We start from the raw sequence: 21,112 nt of genomic DNA, 5'->3' as shown, positions 1-21,112 counted from the left end.
GCTCTGCCAGGTTGTGTGGATGATTGGTTTTCAGCCTCCTTCGCAGGTCAGCCGTCAATCTCTGGCCACAGTGTAGAGGCGAGAACTCGGCGAGCGCCGTCAGAGACGCCATTAGCTTCGCACTCCCTGCCGAGGCTAACAAGTATATTGGGCTCACTTCACACCAGATATTTCTCGGTCTGACACCCGGTTTGTATTTCGCCGGGAAGGTCAGTGCGTCGGGAAGCTGTGGTTTAATATCCTGTTCCTTCGCCTGTTGTTGTTTTTGATTGATTGCAGCAATGGGACACGATGTTAGAATGCGTCTTCGGTAGAAGACCGTCTCCTGCCCTCCTGCCCTCCTGCTGCATCAGGCACCACAGCACTGGTGGAAAGTGACCGCACACATTACTGAGGATGAAAATATGGATCTGTCGCCCGATCAATGTGTTATATAAAATAAACAAGGGGTATAACGTAAACGTATAACGTCAAATAAAATATACAGACAATGAAATTAAACCAAACAAATCATGTTCAACATCTCAGATGAAGCAGAGTAGAAAGAACTTTTCCCATTTTACAACCTTTTTCCATAAACTAACATTTATGGAAAACGATGAACTTTAACGATTGATGAGAAGCTCTACTGTAGCCTTTAAGGCGACAGTGCAGTTATATTTCAGTGTCTCCCAAGTGCAAATATAGAGGAACTACTTTCTCGAAGTGATTCTCTATATGGAGTTGGTTGCAACACACACACTCCTCCTGCCTGTCTTTGTCCTTTCACATGGAAATACAGCAGTTGCAGCGTTTCGCCCAGTCACCGTTAACTTTGATACGTGTGCACCCGCATATCAAACACCCCCATGCGCTGAGTGACGAGCGGCGGAGGCATGTTAGCGTTAGCGTGGCGAATCCGGCGCAGGCGGCCCTTCACAAGTCTTTTGTCTGCTCCGCCGCTGGTTGGCTCTGGTAAAGATAAAACACGCAGCCCGCCGCGCGCGTTCGCGCAAACACTCCCCTCATGCTAAGTGTGTGACATGCGAAGGACTTCGTTTCATCTCACCAAGGGGTGTGAAACGCTGCGCAATGATTGACACTTCCGGTGGGAGGGGGAGAAAAAATGAACACGGAGACTCACAGCTGTGGTTGTCAGGCAGCTCCTGCTCAGCTGTGGATTAAAGCCTTGGAAATCCTATGGAAGAAAATGTATGCCACATACCTGACGCATGCAGCTGAGCGCACGCACACACTTTTGCAAGAAAATTAATGTCAACTTGTGACTGACTTCTCACGCTTCAGCCCCTGAGCTCTGTGATTGGCTAATCTCCAGCCTCGGCTGGTGTCAGGACCCGTCATCAGGAGCGGGAGCAGAATCAGAGGTCTAATCCAGGATGTGGGTTTAAGTCCAGGCGAGGCAGGAGCGGGTTTTTAAGCGGCCCGCTGCACGTGTGCACCTGACTCTTCATTGTCCTCAGTACGGCGTTTTGTAAAATGTACTGTAGCAACAAGTTTTCTAATAGTGCAGTACATTTGTTGACATGAGAAACCTCTTGCTCCTGTTGTTTGCTCCACCTTTCAGAAAGTGTGTGAAACAGACAGTTCTGGTAGTCCGTCCTTTGTGATGTCACAAAGGGTAATACTAAGGGTGAATTCCAATTCCTCCCTTAACCCTCGATCTCAAAAATGCGCGCCCCCGCGAGGTGCAAGTGCTGTCCCGGTTCTCAGAACGTCAAGTTGAGGGACGAGTTTAAGGGCTGTATCGCCCTCAATATTGAGATTCTCCAGCACCACCCTTGGCAGTAAGGGCTACCCAGAAGGCATTGCGTATTTTCACCCAGACATCTTCGAAAAATGGCGATGAAAAAAGCGAGCTACAAATGGAAGTATTTTCTTAGTTAATAAAGATATAAATATTACCAAACAATTTTATTGTCTTAGTTTAAGACTTTTTTATGGATTATTGACATCGTTGTTGCGGAACATTTTTTTTTTTTCCTTTTGACGATGTTTGTCAACCAGACCGGCGGTCCCGGCTTCACGTTACTTGTGTACATCGTTGTGTAGCGACGGAGGACTTCTTCCTTTTCGTCGTCTTTTTCTTCTTCTTCTTCTTCTTCTTCGTCGTCGTCGTCTTCTTGACTGACTGGACGTAGCTTTGGCGTAAGGCCGCCCCCCACAGTCTGAAGACGTAACTGCACTGCAGGGGTGTCCCATTTCTAAGCCCTTACACTTATTTTTGAGGGCCAAGATTGAGGGCCAAAGATTGAGGGTTAAGGGCGAGGGTTGAGATTGAGGAGTTAAGTGAGGAATTGGAATTGGCCCCAACTCTCCGAGGTTAGCTTTTGTTCCTCACTCTGTGAACACTTCACGGCCGCTTTGTTTTTGCCAAGTGGAAGATCCAACAAAATATTAGCAAGTAAAAGTGAGCATTCCTCAGCAGACTGTAAACAGAGTGCTAATTCTGCTGTTTTCCAGGGACATTTTTCTAGTGGGCTCAACACGTTTTAAAGTTGTGTTTTGACCATGAATCTGCCGTCACCATGACCTTCTCTTCTTCAGATGTTTCTTTGGTAATTTTTCCTTCACCTGTGTTCAATTGACTGCTGAACATCCATGTCACTTCTTAACGTCAAGCTTGTCATGAAAGAAAGTGCAGCAGGTATTTGAACCCACCTGCTCCTGATTTCACCTGGAGATGAAAAGCTCACGGTGTCTTCGCACACGTGTCAGAACATGCTACTACTAAGACATTGTCTCGGTATAATGCCAGTAGAAAGCTCTGTTCTTCTTCCCTATCCCCAATAAACACCAAGGAGAATGTGCTGTTTAAGTGAACGTGGAGAGAAAAGAGAATAGATTTGTTTTGTTTTGTTTGTCTGCGTTACATGATCCTGTCAGTGTTTATCAAATTACCGTCTGAGTTTACGCTAACACTGCGGCTTAGCCAGACTGCGAGGCGCCAGATCTGCCCACTGCCAAATGATTTATTTATTTCACGTGCAAAAGAAGATCTTCATCTTATAGACAATTTAGTAGCTGTGGGAGACGAGCTTCTTAACTGCGGTGGCACTGGTTTCATTGAACTGCATCACCTGGAGTAGACCAAAAGGATTATTCATTCATTCATTCATTCATTTTTTATCAGACAGGGACAATGCACTAAACAAACCTTAACCTCATAAACAGAAGAGATGCTTTTAGCTATCGGCTACTTTCCATCTCTGTCATCACCGGGATTGTGTCCAGTTTCGAGTGGATTTTTCTTGACGACTGGCCTCAGACTACAATGACTGAAGGCCACTCCAGTGTCTTATTGCCCTCTGTTGTCTGTCCTGTGCACTCCGGCTCCTCCACCGCAACGCCTGTCCATTCATCCATGATTGAGAGTCTGAATCCGCTCAAGGTTTCTGCCTCCTCCGAGGCACTGTTTTCTTTGCCACTCTTACCTCAGTCAGAGTAGCGTTGCTCTCCGTGGGAACAGTTGCCTTGCAAAAGTGGTCTGCCTCTGCTATGATATTGAAGAATCTTGCTACTTTACTGCTTTACTGTGAGACTCCTCTGCTTAAAAACTCCAAAACAGCAACATGCAGAAATATTCCTTTTGACGTCTTACGCATCACAACACAACTTTAGCCATACTGCTAACCGTGCTTCCTGCAGTGCGAGTGTGGATTAGCCGCGCTGGTGCTTCAGAGGGAATCGTGATTCATTACGCTTAGAGGCCAAGTGGCTCACCAGACGGGACCGACCCCCGAAAGTGTCGGCCTCGGTCGTCCCTCGCTGCTGTTTGACTCTCTGTTTCCTTTTTTAACATCTGCGTCCCTGAGTCCTGCTAATGAGCTAACGAGACAGCACCCGTGTCTGCCAGGGCTGTTGGCGAGGAAGTCCCTCTCTCTCTCTCTCTCTCTCTCTCTCTCTCTCTCTCACACACACACACACACACACACACACACAGACACACACGCCTGCCTGTGATAGCTCTTAGCCAGCTGATTTGTCGAGGCCTGGTCAGGCTAACAGGCTAAATGTTCCCAAGTCCCGGCTGTCAATCCCTCCTGTTGCTAACTGGCGAGACGGAGTCGGGGGCTGGTGGTGGGGCTGCTCGATGATTACATCAAAGCCACATTGTTGTCACACCCCAGAGTCCGGCTGTCACAATTTTGCTCGCCAGCTGCACCTCATCCGGATTTTATGGCGGTTGTCCAAAGGCGTTTGCCTTTCTAATTTGCTCCCCTCCTCCCCGATCGTTTGTCTCGCTTTGCCCACTCGTGTCACCGCCTCCCTTCCCGCTCGCTCAGGCCACTCGCCGCCCCAAGCTTTCATGTTAACATAAAAAACAACTTCATTCACAGATTGTATCTTTTTTCTTTTCCTCCAGTGCCACAAATGTAGAAGTTGTCGTTTTATTTTACCAGACATGAAAAAAATTAAAAGCTGTGTTCCGCAGTTTTAACCTGAGCTGGTCAGTTTCTTTTATTGAAAATTGAGGCGGGAGAGAGATTAAGTCGTGGCGGAAGGAGAAGGATTGACTCACTTCCTCCGTTCTTTTAACAAGGAGGATGAGTGACTGTGCCATGATGTTGTGAAAAACCACAGAGGATCAGGAGGAACTCCGGGTCGTGGACAATGGCTGCTGCTACAGAGATTAGCCATGATGCCGCTTCAGTTTTTATCAGAACCGGATAGAAGGACAAACAGCACTTACAGCTTTTCTCGTTTCATGTTTTCTCTCCATTTCCGACTCCCTGTGGCAAGTTAAACACTGTGGCCTGGGTGGCCGTCTGCTCAGTTTTAGGTCAGACCGTCTGCTTTGGAAATGTCATGCCGGTCTCTTGGCACAGGCAGTAGCTCTACGCTCAGTTTTCCTCCTTCAGGGAGTGGGTCTATGGTATACTTTCACTAGTGGTGTAAAAAAAAATAAAAATAAAAATAAAAATCTGATTGATATACAGATGGTCCTTCTCATCAATCGACTTTAAAATGTAGCCTCCCCTTTACAAACACTTCCTGCGGGCTTTTTTCCCCAGATGGACATGTAGAGAAAAATGCAAAAGGATTTTCAGGAACGTTCCATCTGGTTCGGCCCAGAGAGACCAGAGATATCCATACACATTCTCTCTGACGGCATTCCCATTGGACGTTCCCAATGGTTGAACAGACTTTGGCAACTAACAGCAGTCTCGGGGTAACTTCAGACGCTGCAGTGTAAACAATAGTGCGTCACGTCCTGAGGGAAATCCATGGCCACCATGTACACAACCAGTACAGGAAGTATAATTGGTGTTTGGGGTGCAAATATTGCAGTCGTTTCCAAAGCTGCCTGTGGTGTGGCGTGCCAGGTCCGACTAGCTTTCCCTCCCACAGCTGAGACTGCTTTCAAAGCGGTGTTGAACTTTTGTTAACACGCGTTAAGCTTCATTTAACAGGGGAAAAATAGAAAAAAAAAAATCTGGTTGGCTGATCACTTTTTTGAACAAGCTTACACCAGCCACCACTTAAACGGTAATTTTGGATGAGGAAATACATCCAGAAAGAAGCTTGAAAAAACATGAAACATTGTTTGAAAACAGGCCAACAAACAAAAAACGAAGTCACACAACGTGGGTGGACATGACAACAGTAAACTTTACCGTTGTGCCTAGTCAGTGGCGGATGTGGGCGGGCCAATGACTGATGTGGGCGGGGCTAACTTGCCCATTGGCGTCTACACGTTTGTGCTTTGTCATTTCTACAGTTAATACTGACAGTAGAAACACTTTGTTGAAAGAGGCCTTAATGTGAAAAAACAGACTTTTTCTTCGGCATCTCCTGTCTTTTTTTCATTACCACCATCAGCTGCATCATCAGCTGCACTCACTGATGTTCTCTCGAGATTGCACTTCTTTTAAAGTCTCAAATGTGTTTTCTTTGTCACCAGTCCAGGGGAATGTTGCTGTCACTGACTACACTCTTGTTTTGAGGGCAGGTCCTCCATCTTGCCTCTTTCTTGATATTCGAAGCAGCGAATCCCAACAAAGAGCAAGCGAACTCTCTTACATCAGCAGCAGCTCCTCTGCAAACACTGTCGCCTTCAGCGGTGGCCCCCGCCTGCGCGTGTACGGTGGGCGAGCCTCCGCCTCGCCAAGGCTGCCCTGATTAATTAATCACAAACTACAAAGTGAATTATTAACCACTCTTAGTATGTTGCGTTCACACGTTATGCAATATACATGATATACCCTTTTAATTATGGCAAGGAGACATTGTGAAGGTCTTGTATGAGCGCCGCCCAAATTGCCTGTGATGTTTTATGCATGGCGCCGAGCGGCGGCGCGGTGTGTGTTTTTTTTTTTGAGAGGCGGCGCAGCGAGAACAAGCCGTTCAGACCTGGCTGCGGTCCGGTGCGGCGCCGGCTCGGCGGAGAGCGTTGACCTTGTTTCGCTGCCGACGCCGTCCGCCCTCCTTTCATTTACAGCGAACCGCTGCCTCAAATCAGAGCCGCCGCTGACGGTCCCGCTAAGACCGCTGGAGAATCACGTGCACATCAGAGAGAACTTTTTGAGTGATTTTTTTTTTTTTTTTTTGAAGTTTTACCTGTCAGGCGCTCGGGGGAAGAACCACAGACGTTCACAATTCGATTCCCGGTTGTCGGATTTGTTGTTGTTATTATTGCAGAGGCAGCAGCTTGTTATGCAACCCCGCCCCCTCCCACTCCCACCCACCCCACCCCCCCCACACACGCACCCCTAGTGGAGACCAGGATTTCCAGTGCAGGGCTCCCCTCCCTCCTGGAGAGCCGCGGCAGGAATATATTGTGTGTAGACATCACATAAACACGATCAATGCCTCTGTCAAAAGCATTGATTTCCTGTTGGTGAGAAACAGAAAGTGCTTGTTAGTGCGGCTGGTGTTTACTTTCTCCACCTCGGAAAGTGTCTTTTGTTGCCAGGCAACATTTAGTTCTTTTAGATGTGCTATTTGTCCCCCACCCCCACCCTCCACTCCCACAATCCAGTGGTGTAAATCTGGCATCACACTCAGCCGAGCGCTCGTTCCAGCCCAGATGCAAACTGGTTCGGCTCTCCTCTCCTCCTCTCCTCTCCTCTCCTCTCCTCTCCTCCTCTCCTCTCCTCTCCTCTCCTCTCCTCTCCTCTCTTCTCTTCTCCTCCTCTCTCCTCCTCTCCTCCTCTCCTCCTCTCCTCTCCTCTCCTCTCCTCTCCTCCTCTCCTCTCCTCTCTTCTCTTCTCCTCCTCTCTCCTCCTCTCCTCCTCTCCTCCCCTCTCCTCTTCCCTCTGCCGCTTATCTCTCCGTCCCCGTGTGAGAAGGTGACATTTGCGGAGAGTCGACGTGCGCGTTTCTGCATGTCTGTTGCCTTGGTGCTCTCGCCCGGTTTCCCCTTTCTGCCGTCACACTGGCATTTGATGATGACCCTCCATCGTGGTGCATTTTGTGCACGAGGCTGCAGATAAGCGTGCTCAGGGGAAAAAAACGAAGAAAAAAAACGAGAAAATAGTCTTATCTTGCACGGGCTTTTGCTTGTGTTGAAATTGAGAATGGGAGAGAAGAAGAAGGAGGAGGAGGAGGAGGAGGAGTTCTGCTGCAGCCTGATGCCAAAGACAGACAGACGGATGGGCGGACAGACAGACTGACAGCAGCCTCTGTGCCTGCACCGCCTCTTCCGGCTCTGCCCTCTCGTTCCTCATCGCCAACAGGCAACCTGCCTCCGTCGGCCCTTCTCAGCCCCCCCCCCCCCCCCCCAGCCTCCCTCGACCCTCCTCGGGCCCCCCTCATTTGCCTTTAGCCCACCTCAGCTTCCCTTTCGGCCCCCTCAGAGTCCCTCAGCCTCCCTCAGCCTCCCTCGGTCCTCCTGGCTGTTCCCTCAGCAGAGGATGGATCTGTCAGCGTGTCCATTAGCGTTATTACCGCCTTGACATCCATAAAAGCAGTCAGGGTGTCCCCTTGTTGTGTTGACGTGGCATGAAACCCACACTGGCGTGCACGACCTAATCTGACACATCAGATTAACCCGGGCCCGGCAGTGCCGTGTCTGTTTTAGCCAGCATGCAGCAGAGGTGGAGTCATCTGCCAACGACTCACCCTGAGTTTATGGCAGTGAGAGGAAGCCTCTTAGCCACTGCACTCTTCTTTTTCACCTGAACTCCGCCTTTGTTATACATGTGCATCTTCAACCGTATGCATTCTATGTTCTAACAGCGTCTGAAAGGTGCCGTCCTCGTTTTGTGTGCAAGAGGTCCCAGGTTCAGTTCCCTCCATTGACGTAAAGCAAAATAAGTTGAGATCAGACTTCATTTTGTCGCCCGTTCATCCATTTTCAGTCACCACTTATCCTGCACTCTAGTTGTGTTGTGCTCCTGCTGGAGTCTGTCCCAGCTGTCTGAATGTGGCCTTACACCCCAGACACCAATTCATCACAGGGTCCACATAGATATTTAGCCGGATGTGCATGTCTTCGGAATGAAACTCCACATTGAAACACTTTGGGTCACAGTCAAAACCCACAACTGCTTCCTGCTGTGAGCTGACAGTGTTAGCTCCCTTCCCCAGCCAACACCGTGGAAGAGAAAGAGGTGGGGCTTAACTCCAATAAAAGACCTGAATTAGTAACGCATAAAAATAGAAAGTAACAAAAACAAATAAAAGAGATTGTGTGCAAAATAAATCTCAAAGCAAAACCTCACTGACCTTCTCAATGGTGTTGAAAAGAGAGAAAAAAACCAAACCAACTTATAAACAAGAAGCATACAGCATGCAATGCGTGAAGTATAGTTGCAACTAGTGCAGCTGCAAAAGGTCAAAGGTAAGTTCCTCACAAAAAAACTCCTGTCTCCTGCCTGCCTTCTCCAGTCAACTGCAGAACATTATCCTGGTGTGCAGGCCACCACACCTATCAGGCTCCAGAAGAAGGCAGGTGTGTTGGGTGGAGTCAGGGCAGTACAGGCCCACCAATCCCAGGCTACACAATAGCCAAGTAGACTTGAAGGAAGGTGAAGCGTTGCTGTAACATGGAGGCAAATACTTCACGTACGCATCGTTTGCACTTAAAAGTACTGTGCCGAGCTGCAGAAACAGGTTGTTGCAATCAGGCTGTTTCTCCCTGTGCAACTTCACTTGCTGATGTCGAGTTCGGGGTTAAAGAGAGGAGCAGTAGTTTCCCAATAACAGGAGAAAAACAAGTTGGCCCCAATGCAAAAAGCGGTTAGTTCCGGTCTTTGCCACCAAACCGAAACACTGCCCAGTCTTTGTTCTGAGCCCTGCTGGACAGCGATTAGCTCCGCTCCCACCGGCCATGTGGCTCCGTGCCGCTGCCTCCAGAGTCGCTTCGTGAAAGGGGGAAGTCAAAATGCCTAAAACAAAAGAACAGTGGTAGGCCCCATTTCACTTCAGACACCTGATCATTGGCCACTGCCTTGAATTATTCAAAGAGTCGTCACAAAATGAGCTGGCATTGGGAAACCGAAAGGAGACGAGAGGTGGAATAGATACAGAAACTGGGAAGTGGATGAATAAAGCTAAATACTCTCCCAGGGCTCTCTTTAAAAGCCAATAGCTGGCAAAAAAAAAAAAAAAAACTCAGGCTTTGTACATATATAAGTATTTTCATTTTATGCAACCGTATCTCTATGTGCTTTTTAGCTAAGTGAGAAAAAAAATTTTTTTTTTTGGTCACAAAAAATTAGCTTTTTGCAAAATGCCCAAGTTGCATGGCAGGTTTGCTTTATGCAAGATAGAAGCAGGAAAAGGAAAGCAATGTTCTTAACTTTTATTGGCATATAGTGTAATAACTTCATTGTCAACCCACACGTTGCGTGCATAAGTGTCTGGTTGGACGTGGGCAAGATTCTTTGACCTGAGCTCGGGGGGGGAACAACTTTATAAGCATCTTTATACATGTGTACAAGGGCCCAAACAAAATCAACAACTGAATGGAGAGCAGGAAGTGGGCGGTGATGCTCAGGTGGGACATATAAAAACACAGTGCAGAGCCCGAAAGGACATGATTGGCTGGGAGCAGGTTAAGTCAAACAAGGCTGATTCAGGCCAGGTGTGCAGAAAAAGCAGCTGACGGCAATAAGTCCAATGACTTCACACTCACTTAGAATCAGAGGTCAGCGGGGAACCCACTCAGGATGTGATTGTGGCGCAGCAGAAAGCCTTAATCACAGTCTTGATGACAGAGTTTCTTGTTTCAGGGTGAAAACCCAACCGCTAGTCAGCTTGTACTGTAAAAATAAATCCTGCCAAGTCTGTCAAGAAAATGAGCCGTCCGTTTTCCATGCGTGCACAGAAACTGGCAGTACTTAGAGTGAAAGAGTTGAGCCCTTTGTGATGTCATGAGAACGATCACACGGATGCTGCTTCCAAGTTTGTCACAACATCCCTGCTGAACGGTTGGCTCCGCCCCGCTAGGCCTGCCTTGTTTTTGTTTCCTTCCAAGCCTGTGTAAAGTCCTTCTAAGCCTCAGTTGTAGCAGAAAACAGTGGGCTAAATGTAAGGTCTCATAACGGGTAGACATTTATAAATATGCTTCTCAAAACCTAAGCCTTACAAATGAAATGTTCACTCAGTTCCCAAACTGTGACTGTCAAGTATCAGCATTGTTTGTCTCTAAAATACTGAGCCCATTGCAGAGTTTGGCCCTATCATGCGAAAGAGCGATGTGGCTGTTTAACCAGCCCTCTAGTGTTGTTTAACCCATCTCTTTGATTAAAATACAAACCAAACACCTTTAAAGATGATACATTCCAAATGAAAGACGGCGCGAGTCAGCTCGAAGAGAATGTTTTTTTTTTGTGTGTGTTGGGTTAGTTAATCACGACGATCCTTCACAGGCGCCACTGCAGCGAGAGTCTTTCTCCTGCCGACTCGTTCTTTAGCCTCCTCTGCCCGCCTCTCTGTCTGCAGGATGCCAAGTTTGTGGAGGAGCGGAGGAAGCAGCTGCAGGGCTACCTGCGCATGGTGATGAACAAACTGGTCCAGACACTGCCGGAGTTCACTGCCCGCCCCACCAAGGAGACCCTGCTGTCTCTGCTGCCTTTCTGCCTGTGAGTGGACGCACACCCCGCTGTGTTTGGCCTTTGTTTGTGTGCACGTGCGTAATGTTTGTGCTTGTGTGTGTATGTGGCGTGAAAGACAAAGGTATACCAGCTCATATGCCTCTCCCTGTGGGAGAGTGGAGGAATTCCTTTAAGAGCAGCTGAGGTCTTTAGCTGAAAAAAAAAAGAGAAAAAGTTAGCTAACAGCTTTGTTAACTTCTATCACTGTATATAAAACTAGGTATAACTGATTTGTCTTTCTGGCTAGAGTAAAACAAAATGTTGTACACCTCTAGAATTTTATATGCAGATGATAAAGGGCTGTGATGTTGTTTGTTGTCTCCGGAAAACACATCATAACCATTTAATGCCAAACAATGAACGGATGAAGTGTTTTATGTTGCATATAAGTAGAACAATTTCCAAGAACTATTAAAGAATCCGAGTGCATTGTCAGTGCAAAGTCGGACTTTGTGTCGGTAGCTTTTGCCGAAACATCACAGAAAATACTCAAACCTCCACGAGCTAACTTTATACATCCTCTCACGATCACGTCCACACACACACACTTGTTTGCATGCAACACACACATGGAATGAAAGCACACGTCTGCCTGCCCTTTTCTACCAGGCCAAACTCCAAAAGAACCAAACAAACCAAAATGTTCAAGTCATTTCCTGCCAATACTCACATCGCTATCAGTCGGCGAGTGTGACCTCTCACGCCGTCTGACTGGAATATTATTTCCTCTTTGAGACATCTGACTCATCCTGTACAGCGACGGCGACGCGCTTGTCATCTCGACTCTCGACTCTGTGGCCTCGGTCTAAATAAGGACGGTAGTAAACCAAACGTGCTCTGGTAGTAAATATGCTCCTGTGGGAAAAAAAAAAAAAGTCAAAAGAAAACACTTTCTAAATCCATCCAGCAGCCGTGGGAACAGGCTAGAGGGGGGAAGAAATCTACATAATTATCCAACATTATTTGGTAACCATGGTAACGTGTCTGCACAGCAGCGTGCTATCTTTTTTTCCCACATACATCAGGAAGGAAAGACAGTTAAACCGATTTGTGCTTTCCTTTGACACGAAACCCTCCACTCACATCAGCCGTTCCGTCCTCTCGTCTCTTATACATCACGCGAAAGATCCGGTCTGTGTTGTCATTGAAAATGGGCTCAGTTTGCTATTTTTAATGAGAAGATAAATGCATCTGTAATCCCAGTTGCATAGCAGTACGACCTGCTGTCTGCAATGGCTAGAATCACAATAAACTGACAGTTGGGTGCACATGGTGTTAAACTGCACAAGATGAAGATCAAGACATGCTGGAAGTCACATTAAGGCATGTCAACCCTTGAATGTAGCTCTCACCAACCACAAATGAGGCCCACAAAGAAGCTAATACAATTTTTTAACCGGTAATACACAGGTAGTGAGCAGGCTAAACCGAAAATACAAACTGCTCTTGTGATTTACGATATTTAACCTTATTTACCTATAATATATCTGAACGTCAAACCTGCAAAGTTTGCCTGATTTTCAGTCTTTGGTGAAGATTCGGTGGAGCTTCTTGGTCTTTTTTCCACCTCAACTCTTCCACTTGTATGTATTAGGGATGGCTAATGTCTGCTGTGGCCATCAGCAAACTGCAAAATAACACAAAAGCGTTTCCAAACTGTCTTCCCACTGATTTTAATTGCTTAAAATTATGGATCCAAACACTTTTCCTTATTCTTTCAGCATGTGACCAGAATGTCACCTCAGATAAGTGTTAGCGTTGGATTCCAGGCGACGCAACAGTGGTTCAGTGCCAGCAGGGAACATTACCTTAACACATTTGCACAGCAGCATCTTCGGCGCGACTCATCGCGCGGAGCCCGTCTGCATCAGATTAAACTTCCGAATGACGGCACACAAAGTTGATTGTGAACGACTTCTACCGGCACATGTAGGCCTGACTCGTCACTCCCGCTGAGATCCGCCCTGACACTCGAGTTCTAAGCACCGGGACTCGACGAAACTGCAGTTGACGTTTGTATCAACACTGATCTACATAGAAAAATGTTGACGCCTTGATCAAGACAGCGGTTGTTTCTTTGCTTAATGTGAGGCATTACAAATCAGTCTCTCTGAATTTCTGTTTAATGACTTTGTACATTTTTTTTTTTGTTAGTTTGTTTTTTATTTTGTGTAAATAATTTGCACCTAAATAATAAAAGTACGTATACAAGTACATATACATACATTTTTGCGACAAACAGGAAGGAGCTGCTGGAGGCTGCAATTTGAAGCCGTAGAGGAAGACAAAAAAGTAATACAGGAAGTGACTGTAAGCCCTGCTGCTGCTAATGAGATTAACACAGTTGCTGCACAGTTTTGCCAGAACTTTGTTTATTAAAGGAAGAACAATGAACAACACTGAAGGCTTTTCTCAGTTTGAGAGATGTTTTGGCTTAACTCAAGATTGGCTTGGCAAGAGTTGGGTTCAATACTGCAGCACTTTGCATTTCACCACCAGGGGGCCCTCAAAGTGGTAACGACCTGGTTCGCCAGTTTACAGCTCTTGCAGCACCTCTTATTTGCCATCTCAAATTCCAGTTCAGTTGCCATGAATTACAGAAATAAACATAAATTCACAATAGAAAGACGTAAAAAAAAATCCTAATCCGGTTTCCTAAAATAGTTTCCTTCTCTCTCAATATTACTGAACTGGCCTAAATCTAGAAAACAACAGTGTTGGATTGACTATGTGTGGCTGACTAGCTTTTAGCTGTCACCATATTTAGTAGGTGGTGAAAAACAAAATGTCAAAACTTTTCAAAGTGTGCAGCACAAGATACACAAACCACAAGGTGGCGGATTTCTCAATATCTTGAGAGAACGTTTCAAGCTGTTGGAGACAGAAAATGACCTGTAGCAAGAAACATGAGGACAGACACACAGCAGACGATGGAGGAGAAACATTCAAAGGAGGAGATGAATGACGAGAGAGGGGACGGGGTGCGCTTCAGTGCTTGGGAGGACAGATGGATCTTAAAGCGCCTCGACAATGCCGCACTGATCTTATTATTTCACGCAGTAAAGGAGCCTCCTAAATGTCACTGTTGTGAATTATCGTGTTTTGTGTCTCCAGTCTTCCAGCTGAAAAGCTGCGCGGAAGTTCCCACTTTGCCTCCAGCACCAGCTCGCAAGTTGAGTCATTAAAAACTATACGGCGCACTAATCTGCTGGTGGGATTTTGTCATAATTAGCCGCTCGAATGATGTGAGTTGGAAGGGAACTCACTGGAAGGCTTTCCGAGCGCTTTGATTGAAGTTAGCAGCGGCGTAACAAAGACCCGCGCGCCAAAACTTTGCTATTAGATTGCACTCATCTCTCCCAGACGGGATGTGAAGGTTTGCTCGTTTGACATCTTGTGGTGCAGGATGATCATGGAAGTGCCCCCCGGAGAAATAAGGATAGGAATGCTGTTTCATTTGGATGGTACAGAGAAAACGATTTATGATTATTATATTTAAAAAAAAAAAAAAAAAGAATGACTTGGAAAATGAATCATGTAACACAGTGCTACTGAGGTTTAACACAATAATGGAGGACACAGTAGTGAGGTTTCGGTAGAACCCCCACTGTTGAAAGCTGGACTTGATTCTTTGTTGCCTGCAACTCACCACTCAAAGACTATGACGACCTTGACGGCTAAGAACCAACACAGACAACCCCTTCTAATCTTCACCAAGTTCTACCAACAAATTGTCAAATGTGTGAATAAAATGTTCAACCTTGAACAAAATTGAACCACATTTTTAAATCAGCTCTAATACGGTTTTCTTGTTTTGTTTTTACAATTATTACCTTTGTTATTTTGTATTTGCGGTGTACTTTGGTGTATGAATCACCGTTGACTCGACAATTTTAATAATAGGTCAGTTCACCATATACAGTATCAGGGCAGTCTTGATTGTGAATTTTTTTTTTTTCCACTCTGTCTACCCGCTAACTCACCTTGCCAAGCTGAGTTTCAACATCATTCAGAATTGATTATGTCTTTGATTGCCGATGCCTTTCAAATGGGACAATATGGCTTTGTGAAGGACTGCAGTGATGTGCAGCACTGGCCCCTCCACCAACCACATTTCCATTGTTAGTTCTGATGAGCGAATGTTTTCTCCGAGGATTTGACACACGGCTGTTTACACTGAGGTATCTGACGTTCCCGCGAGGCAGCTGGAAGCTGCCAAAGTCTAGTTAATTATTGGGAAGGTCTGCTGAGATTGCCAGAGAACAGGAGGTATGGATCTCTCCGGTCTCTCTGGGCCAAACCTGGAATCGCCGTCTCTTAAGTCCTTGGGATTTATCTCACATATCCGTCCGGTGAAGAAGCTGTAAGAAGCGTTTGTAAATGGAAGGTTATTGAGCAAACCATCTGTCTGTCACATTCAAGCCGATCAATTGGATTTGTTACAGTGTAACAATTAACCCCAACCTTGCGGCTGCTGCCTCGCATCACATCACCAGGTTTTAACCAGCTGGGATTAAACCATAATGATCTCCACAGAGAAAACCTTCAGTGCCATTATTATCATCGTTATTATTATTGTTAGAAGTAGTAGTAGTAGTAGGAGGAGGAGTTTTAATAGGAAAATACCATACAGCCAAATAGCAACACCATGCTCATGTGTTTAGCAGCAGCAATTGCTTCCAGAAGCTCCTGCCTCCTGGTCTTCTGGGGTATTTTCAGAGCACCTTCGGGTGGGTTGCTACTCACTATTTGACCCCCTCCGTCTCTTTACTGCGAAGGGAGCTGATCGGTGGTGGAATTAGTGAGAAATGAAGACTAATGAATGAGAGTTCAGAATGGAAATGATAGCGATGCAGCCGCCACGCCAGGTCCTTTCAGACTTCCTTTATTATGCAGCTTAAGCTCGTGCTTGCTGATGGCGCAGAGCCCAAAATACACACATAACTGGGCTTCTGCCATGTTGACCCACTGCCTCAGAAAGAGGTTCTGAAAGGCCTTTATCAAATAGTAGTGATGGTAGTTTGACTCCAGCATGAACCTTTCACTGTGGAGGCCGAAGACAATTTGTCAGCTTGTTTTACTTGACAGCCAAACTGGAGCATCTGTCCTTTTTTATTAATTTAAGTGAGGACCTCTTTTGTTTTACAGCCCATTTGGCCTCACGGTGCCATTTTGCCGTCAAATTATTAATATTCCTGCAGCGCCTGAGTAGGTTATTATTCTGCATTTGGCCGTATCACGGGGGACAACAACATGCTGAGAGTCAGGAGGGGAGAAAAACACCCCAAATCAGCCCAATTAATTTACGGCGTTTAGCGACTTTACCCAGGTTGACATGAATAAATGAGACGGCTTGCTGTTTCAGCGCCACACGCTGCCCCCAAATCAGTGTAATTTTCGCTGATATTGCTCCCCGTCGCCTCACTTGTTTGGCCAAATTCATATCGTGCAGCTGCGGTTGACCAAGCGTGCCTGGAACAAGGGAGATTCAGGAATAAATAGCACTCCAGTTGGAAGTATTGCTGACTAATATAACACAGTTGGGGCTGCTGTTAGATTTGGATGTGCTAAAGAAATGAGCTGAAATGTGTTGACTTTCTTTTTGGCTGGTTGATGAATTGTTTTTTGACCCACCGCCTGTTTTCCACGGCTAGCAGAAAGAGAGTCGGAATATTGTCGACAATAATTAAACCGTAGGGCGTATGGGCGGCATCGCTTCTTGGGTCTTCTTTGTGACTACCTACCTGAAAGGAAAACAAATGGACTGAGACGTTCTTGATTGATCACACTAACCCTTGACTGCAACAGCTTGGGATTTCCTCCCGTCTCAAACAAACAAACAAAAAATTCCCAGTAAACAAACACAATTTTGCGTGTGCATGACTAAATCCCACATGTGTTTTAATGAAATGGCTGCACAAAATCCAAATTCAAGAAGAAAAAAACTTGTGTGCACTTTAATTGGACATGCATGCAATTTAGTGAAAGGTGCACGTGGGAAATAGAGCCCACTTTTTCATGGCCTCAGTGGATTTGTGCCAAAGTAATTATTTGGAGCTGGTGTGAGGAAGCAGGGTTTTTTTGTTTTTTTTTTCCCTTTGTCTTGTTTTGTTTTGCAACGTGTGACCAAACAGTTCACTTCGGTTAGTTGTCGGTTTTGAAAATATGTTGTTGTTGTTTTTTCATTCAGATTCTCCTCAAAGTGTTTCCGTGCGGTGAATCACTGGTTTCATTGTGCGCTATTTAAAGGTTAATGGAAGTCAGTCAGTTCTTTCATGTCTGGGCCTCTTTTAACCTGACGGAGCTGCTCTACTCTACTGGCATCCTGCTGCCGTGTGTGCTGTGTGTGAGCATATGGTTGGCAGCGATGCCGGCGCGACTCTCTGCCAGAGGAAGCTATATTCAGGGGTTTGCTTCTTCTTTTTTTTCTCTACCAAGTGGGAGTCAAACTCATAACCCGCTCCCGCTCAGATGCCCCAGATAACCTCTGACAGCCCCGGCTTTGTGCATCAGCAGTGACGTTCCCTCTGCCTCCCCCACTGTTTTGATCGGAAATCAGTTTGTCCACGACCTCGGCCTCGACCCGAGTGCTCCTCCCGCTGACTGAGGGCGGCTTCGCAGGCGGCCGGTGGGAGGTCACTCTGTTTTTGGGGGGGAGGGGCGGCGTGGCGGTGGGGAATGGGGGGCTTCGCGGGGAGAGCGTTTAGCTCCAGGCGGTGAACCTCTGATTCTTTACTGCCTCGCCTGGATAAGTAGCTCTCAGCCGTCCTGGTCTTTATCAGATACCACCGGGCATCATGAGGTTTACATGTTTTTTTCCGCCATGGTCGCCAGGGTAACTGCATCGGTGAAGTCATCCAGTGGCTCAGATGATCTCCTCCAGAGCCGTGAGGGGGCTGCGGGAGGAAGCATGTAGCCGCGGCTGCCAGCAGGGCGAGGGCTGACAAGATGTTTTATGAATTATTATTGATTTAGCACAAACAACAGGACATTCAATCGAAAGAATCAGATATTAGATGGATAGATGGATAGATAGATGGATAGATGGATAGATAGATAGATAGATAGATAGATAGATAGATAGATAGATAGATAGATAGATGGATAGACATTGTCAATAGGAAAACCTTCTCTTGTGTTTCAAGAGGTGTGCCTGCATCAGACAGACACAAACAAACACTTGTTATTTTTTCGTCTATTGTTAACATGAAAATTGTCTGGTATGATGTCTGGTATGATGATGAATTTCGCCGCCTCACCGTGAAATCATAAGTATAGCGAAGCTTCTGCATTTGCATTTTCATTTCAATCATTAATGTCTTTTCCTATTGAAACGCTAGGACGTTCACAACGCTGATTAAATTGATCAAGGCTGTTTAAAATTGAAATTTTGCCCGTTGGAAACTCACCACTGCGAAGCTCATCATGGTCAGATGGATTGGAAAATGGGTTTTACTTTTGACTGAATTATTCCTTTAATTTACCTTCAAAAATGAAGAAGTAAAATGAGAAATAAACTGTGTGTGTGTGTGTGTGTGTGTGTCTGCTCGCTCCAGAGACACACCCCAGGCCAACGACGGTGGAGCCAAGACGCCTCGATCCAAGACCACGTCCCGCTTCCCCAGACTGGGCCGCAACCGCAACCAGGAAGCCAGACCTGAACCCCAGAGTGGCGACCTTTGACCTCCACCAAGCCATTGAACCACACAGCCTCCCTCATTGTAACCGACTGCGACTGCGGCTGCGGCTGCGGCGGCGGGAGATTGGTTGTCCATGCCGGTTGCCTGAGCAAAAGATCTGAAGGACCTCTGAAGCCTCGGAGATGAAGAGCCTCCGTTAAGGAGGGCAGATGGATGCGCAGGAATCATGGGAGATATGTAAATGTTCCCGTTCACTGACTGAGTAAGTGCAGGATAAATGACTCCCCGGCGGCTGCGTGTCGATGGGCCCAATCATGCGTCGCTCAGACACCAAACGACTCTGCAAACTGCACACGAAGCTGCGGACGGCTAATCTCACACAATGAAATAAATGGAGACGAGCGTCTTTTCTTCCCCCCCCACCACCACCACCACCACACTGCTGGCCCTGCTAAGTCTAAGGGTGACATTGTAACACGGTCACAGTGCCTACAGTGTTTTAAAGCTGCTTTTGTGCTCTGGTTAAGGTGTCGCTATTTGGCTGAGTTGAGTGAAATAAGTTTTCTGTTGGGGCGAAGACCTGCTTTCCATGTGATATGACGGCATGTCAGTGCCATGAAAGGTCCCGGTTTAAGGCCATTTTCCCATTGGAATTATCTATCTCGTAATCCAGCGAAGCCACCTCCAATAATAATTGAACAAACAAACAAAATAAATACTTGAAAATCCGTATATAGCCGCCTGTTTGTGGCCTCCTGCTAAAAGAAAATGCTGTGTTTTAGCTTTGTGCTCGAAAAATTAGCATTTGGAATGAATTAGCCACTGGGTAACCTCACTAGGCAGAGCAGACACCTGGCTGGGGCTGCTGCTGGTGCCCTCTGTGACATCAGAAGGGGTTATTTTTCTCAGATTTGAGTGTTTTCAGCTTGCACACAAATTAAGTGAATAATGTTAAAATTTTCCCACTTCTGGCTAAATTTACAGAACACATTTTACATCATATGGGCCCTTTACATTTTAGTCAGTGGTTTACAGTTTCTCCAGGACCTCCAGGAAATGAATGATTCCTTTATTTTTATTACAGTGGCTGTAGCACATTATCTGCAGAACAAGTGACTCATCTCTCATTAGGGATTCAGCAAGTATTAGAATATATGTACTTTTTTGGTTTTTCTAACCCAATGCAACGATCAAGGACAATGTTACACTCCAGTGATAAAAGTCAAATCATTTGGCTGTAATCCACTTCCTCATCCCCTCCGTCAGTGTTGTGTTTGGTCCTCCTTCCTCCCTCCTCCAACTCAATAACGCTCCTTCATTCATACCTCACATCAACAGCGTTGGCGTGACTCTTTGAACCCGTTGCAAGCGTGAGAGGGAAGAAAAAAAAAAAAACATGCCCTGAGAAAATGTATGTTCATTTCGCACCACCTGCTGAATGTTTACGCTGCACTGCGGTTGAGTCACGGCGCGTGAAATCTGACAGTGAGGCCTTTGGTTGACCTACCGCCGCTATTTCTGATATCAGAATGCGCTTTCCTAGTCCTGTGGGTGAAACCGCCTTCCGTGCAAGTGCACCGCGGCCACTGAAAACCACTGGCGCTCGTCGAGCCAGGACGGACTGCTTTTATTTACATCTTAAAGGTGTCTTGAGGGAACCATAAAAGCTGAATCTTGGGACTTTCCTCATCTAAAATGCCCATTAACCCTCGCGACCCCTTGCCAGAGGGACTCGCATGGTGTTTATTTAGCTTGAAATAAATGGTGAGAGTCGCTGCGGCCGTTGTCTGCCAGTCGGGCTCATTACCGTGCACTTCCACAAACATTTTGCCATGCTGACGGAGGAAGCAGCTGCAGCCGCAGATGAGAGTGTGCGTCTCATCAGCCGAGACGCTCGTCAGAACCTGCCGCTTCACACACGATTTGACGGGCTCTAACGAGAGAGAAGATTTCATCGCTGATATCGGAGCAGATCAACTCGGAACGCCTGGCATCCGCATTTTCCGAGGCCCAGCGTGCACGATTAGGAGAACGGATCAACATGAGCGCTGATGTTAATCCCTGTTTTCTGACGTCCCCACTTCATCTCACGCCTCTCTCGTAGCAGCTGTGGTGTGATTTGTGTCCATTTATCCCTTAAAATGTTGGAAAATCTTCCTTCAAGCGAATGACATTGCTAACACGCCCAGGCTGCGCTCATCCATGTTTCACCCTCAGGTTTTTAACGACAACCCAATTTGTTTACACAAAGTTCTTTCTGATTCTCGCGTGGAAAACAAATGAATACATCGTTACCATTTTGTGACCACTCCCAGTTTCTTTCTCCATCACTTTGGCCATGTGAACATTAATGCAGCTTCACGTTGCACCTTAATGTTTAAACAGCAACTAACTTGAAGAAAAGCTCCTTGATAGAGTGCAAACTGTATGCGT

At 46.4% G+C, this 21,112-nt stretch overlaps 1 protein-coding gene across 1 annotated transcript in view; it reads left to right on the top strand.

Annotated features, from left to right (window-relative positions):
• snx29 (sorting nexin 29) overlaps nt 1-19,932 on the top strand; it is a 118,915-nt gene extending 98,983 nt beyond the window's left edge. Inside the window, exons 20-21 of the mRNA XM_076033635.1 lie at nt 10,888-11,027; nt 18,596-19,932. Of these exons, the coding sequence (XP_075889750.1) occupies nt 10,888-11,027; nt 18,596-18,722 (267 nt within the window). The 3' untranslated portion in view covers nt 18,723-19,932. The remainder of the gene's footprint in view (nt 1-10,887; nt 11,028-18,595) is intronic.
• The last annotated feature ends 1,180 nt before the right edge of the window (nt 19,933-21,112 follow it).

The sequence above is a fragment of the Nelusetta ayraudi genome, unplaced genomic scaffold (assembly GCF_046127955.1).
Source record: "Nelusetta ayraudi isolate G7.1 ecotype Tasmania unplaced genomic scaffold, CSIRO-AGI_Nayr_v1 ptg000042l, whole genome shotgun sequence".
Taxonomy (NCBI): domain Eukaryota; kingdom Metazoa; phylum Chordata; class Actinopteri; order Tetraodontiformes; family Monacanthidae; genus Nelusetta; species Nelusetta ayraudi.
This window is presented reverse-complemented; position numbering and strand designations above follow the sequence as displayed.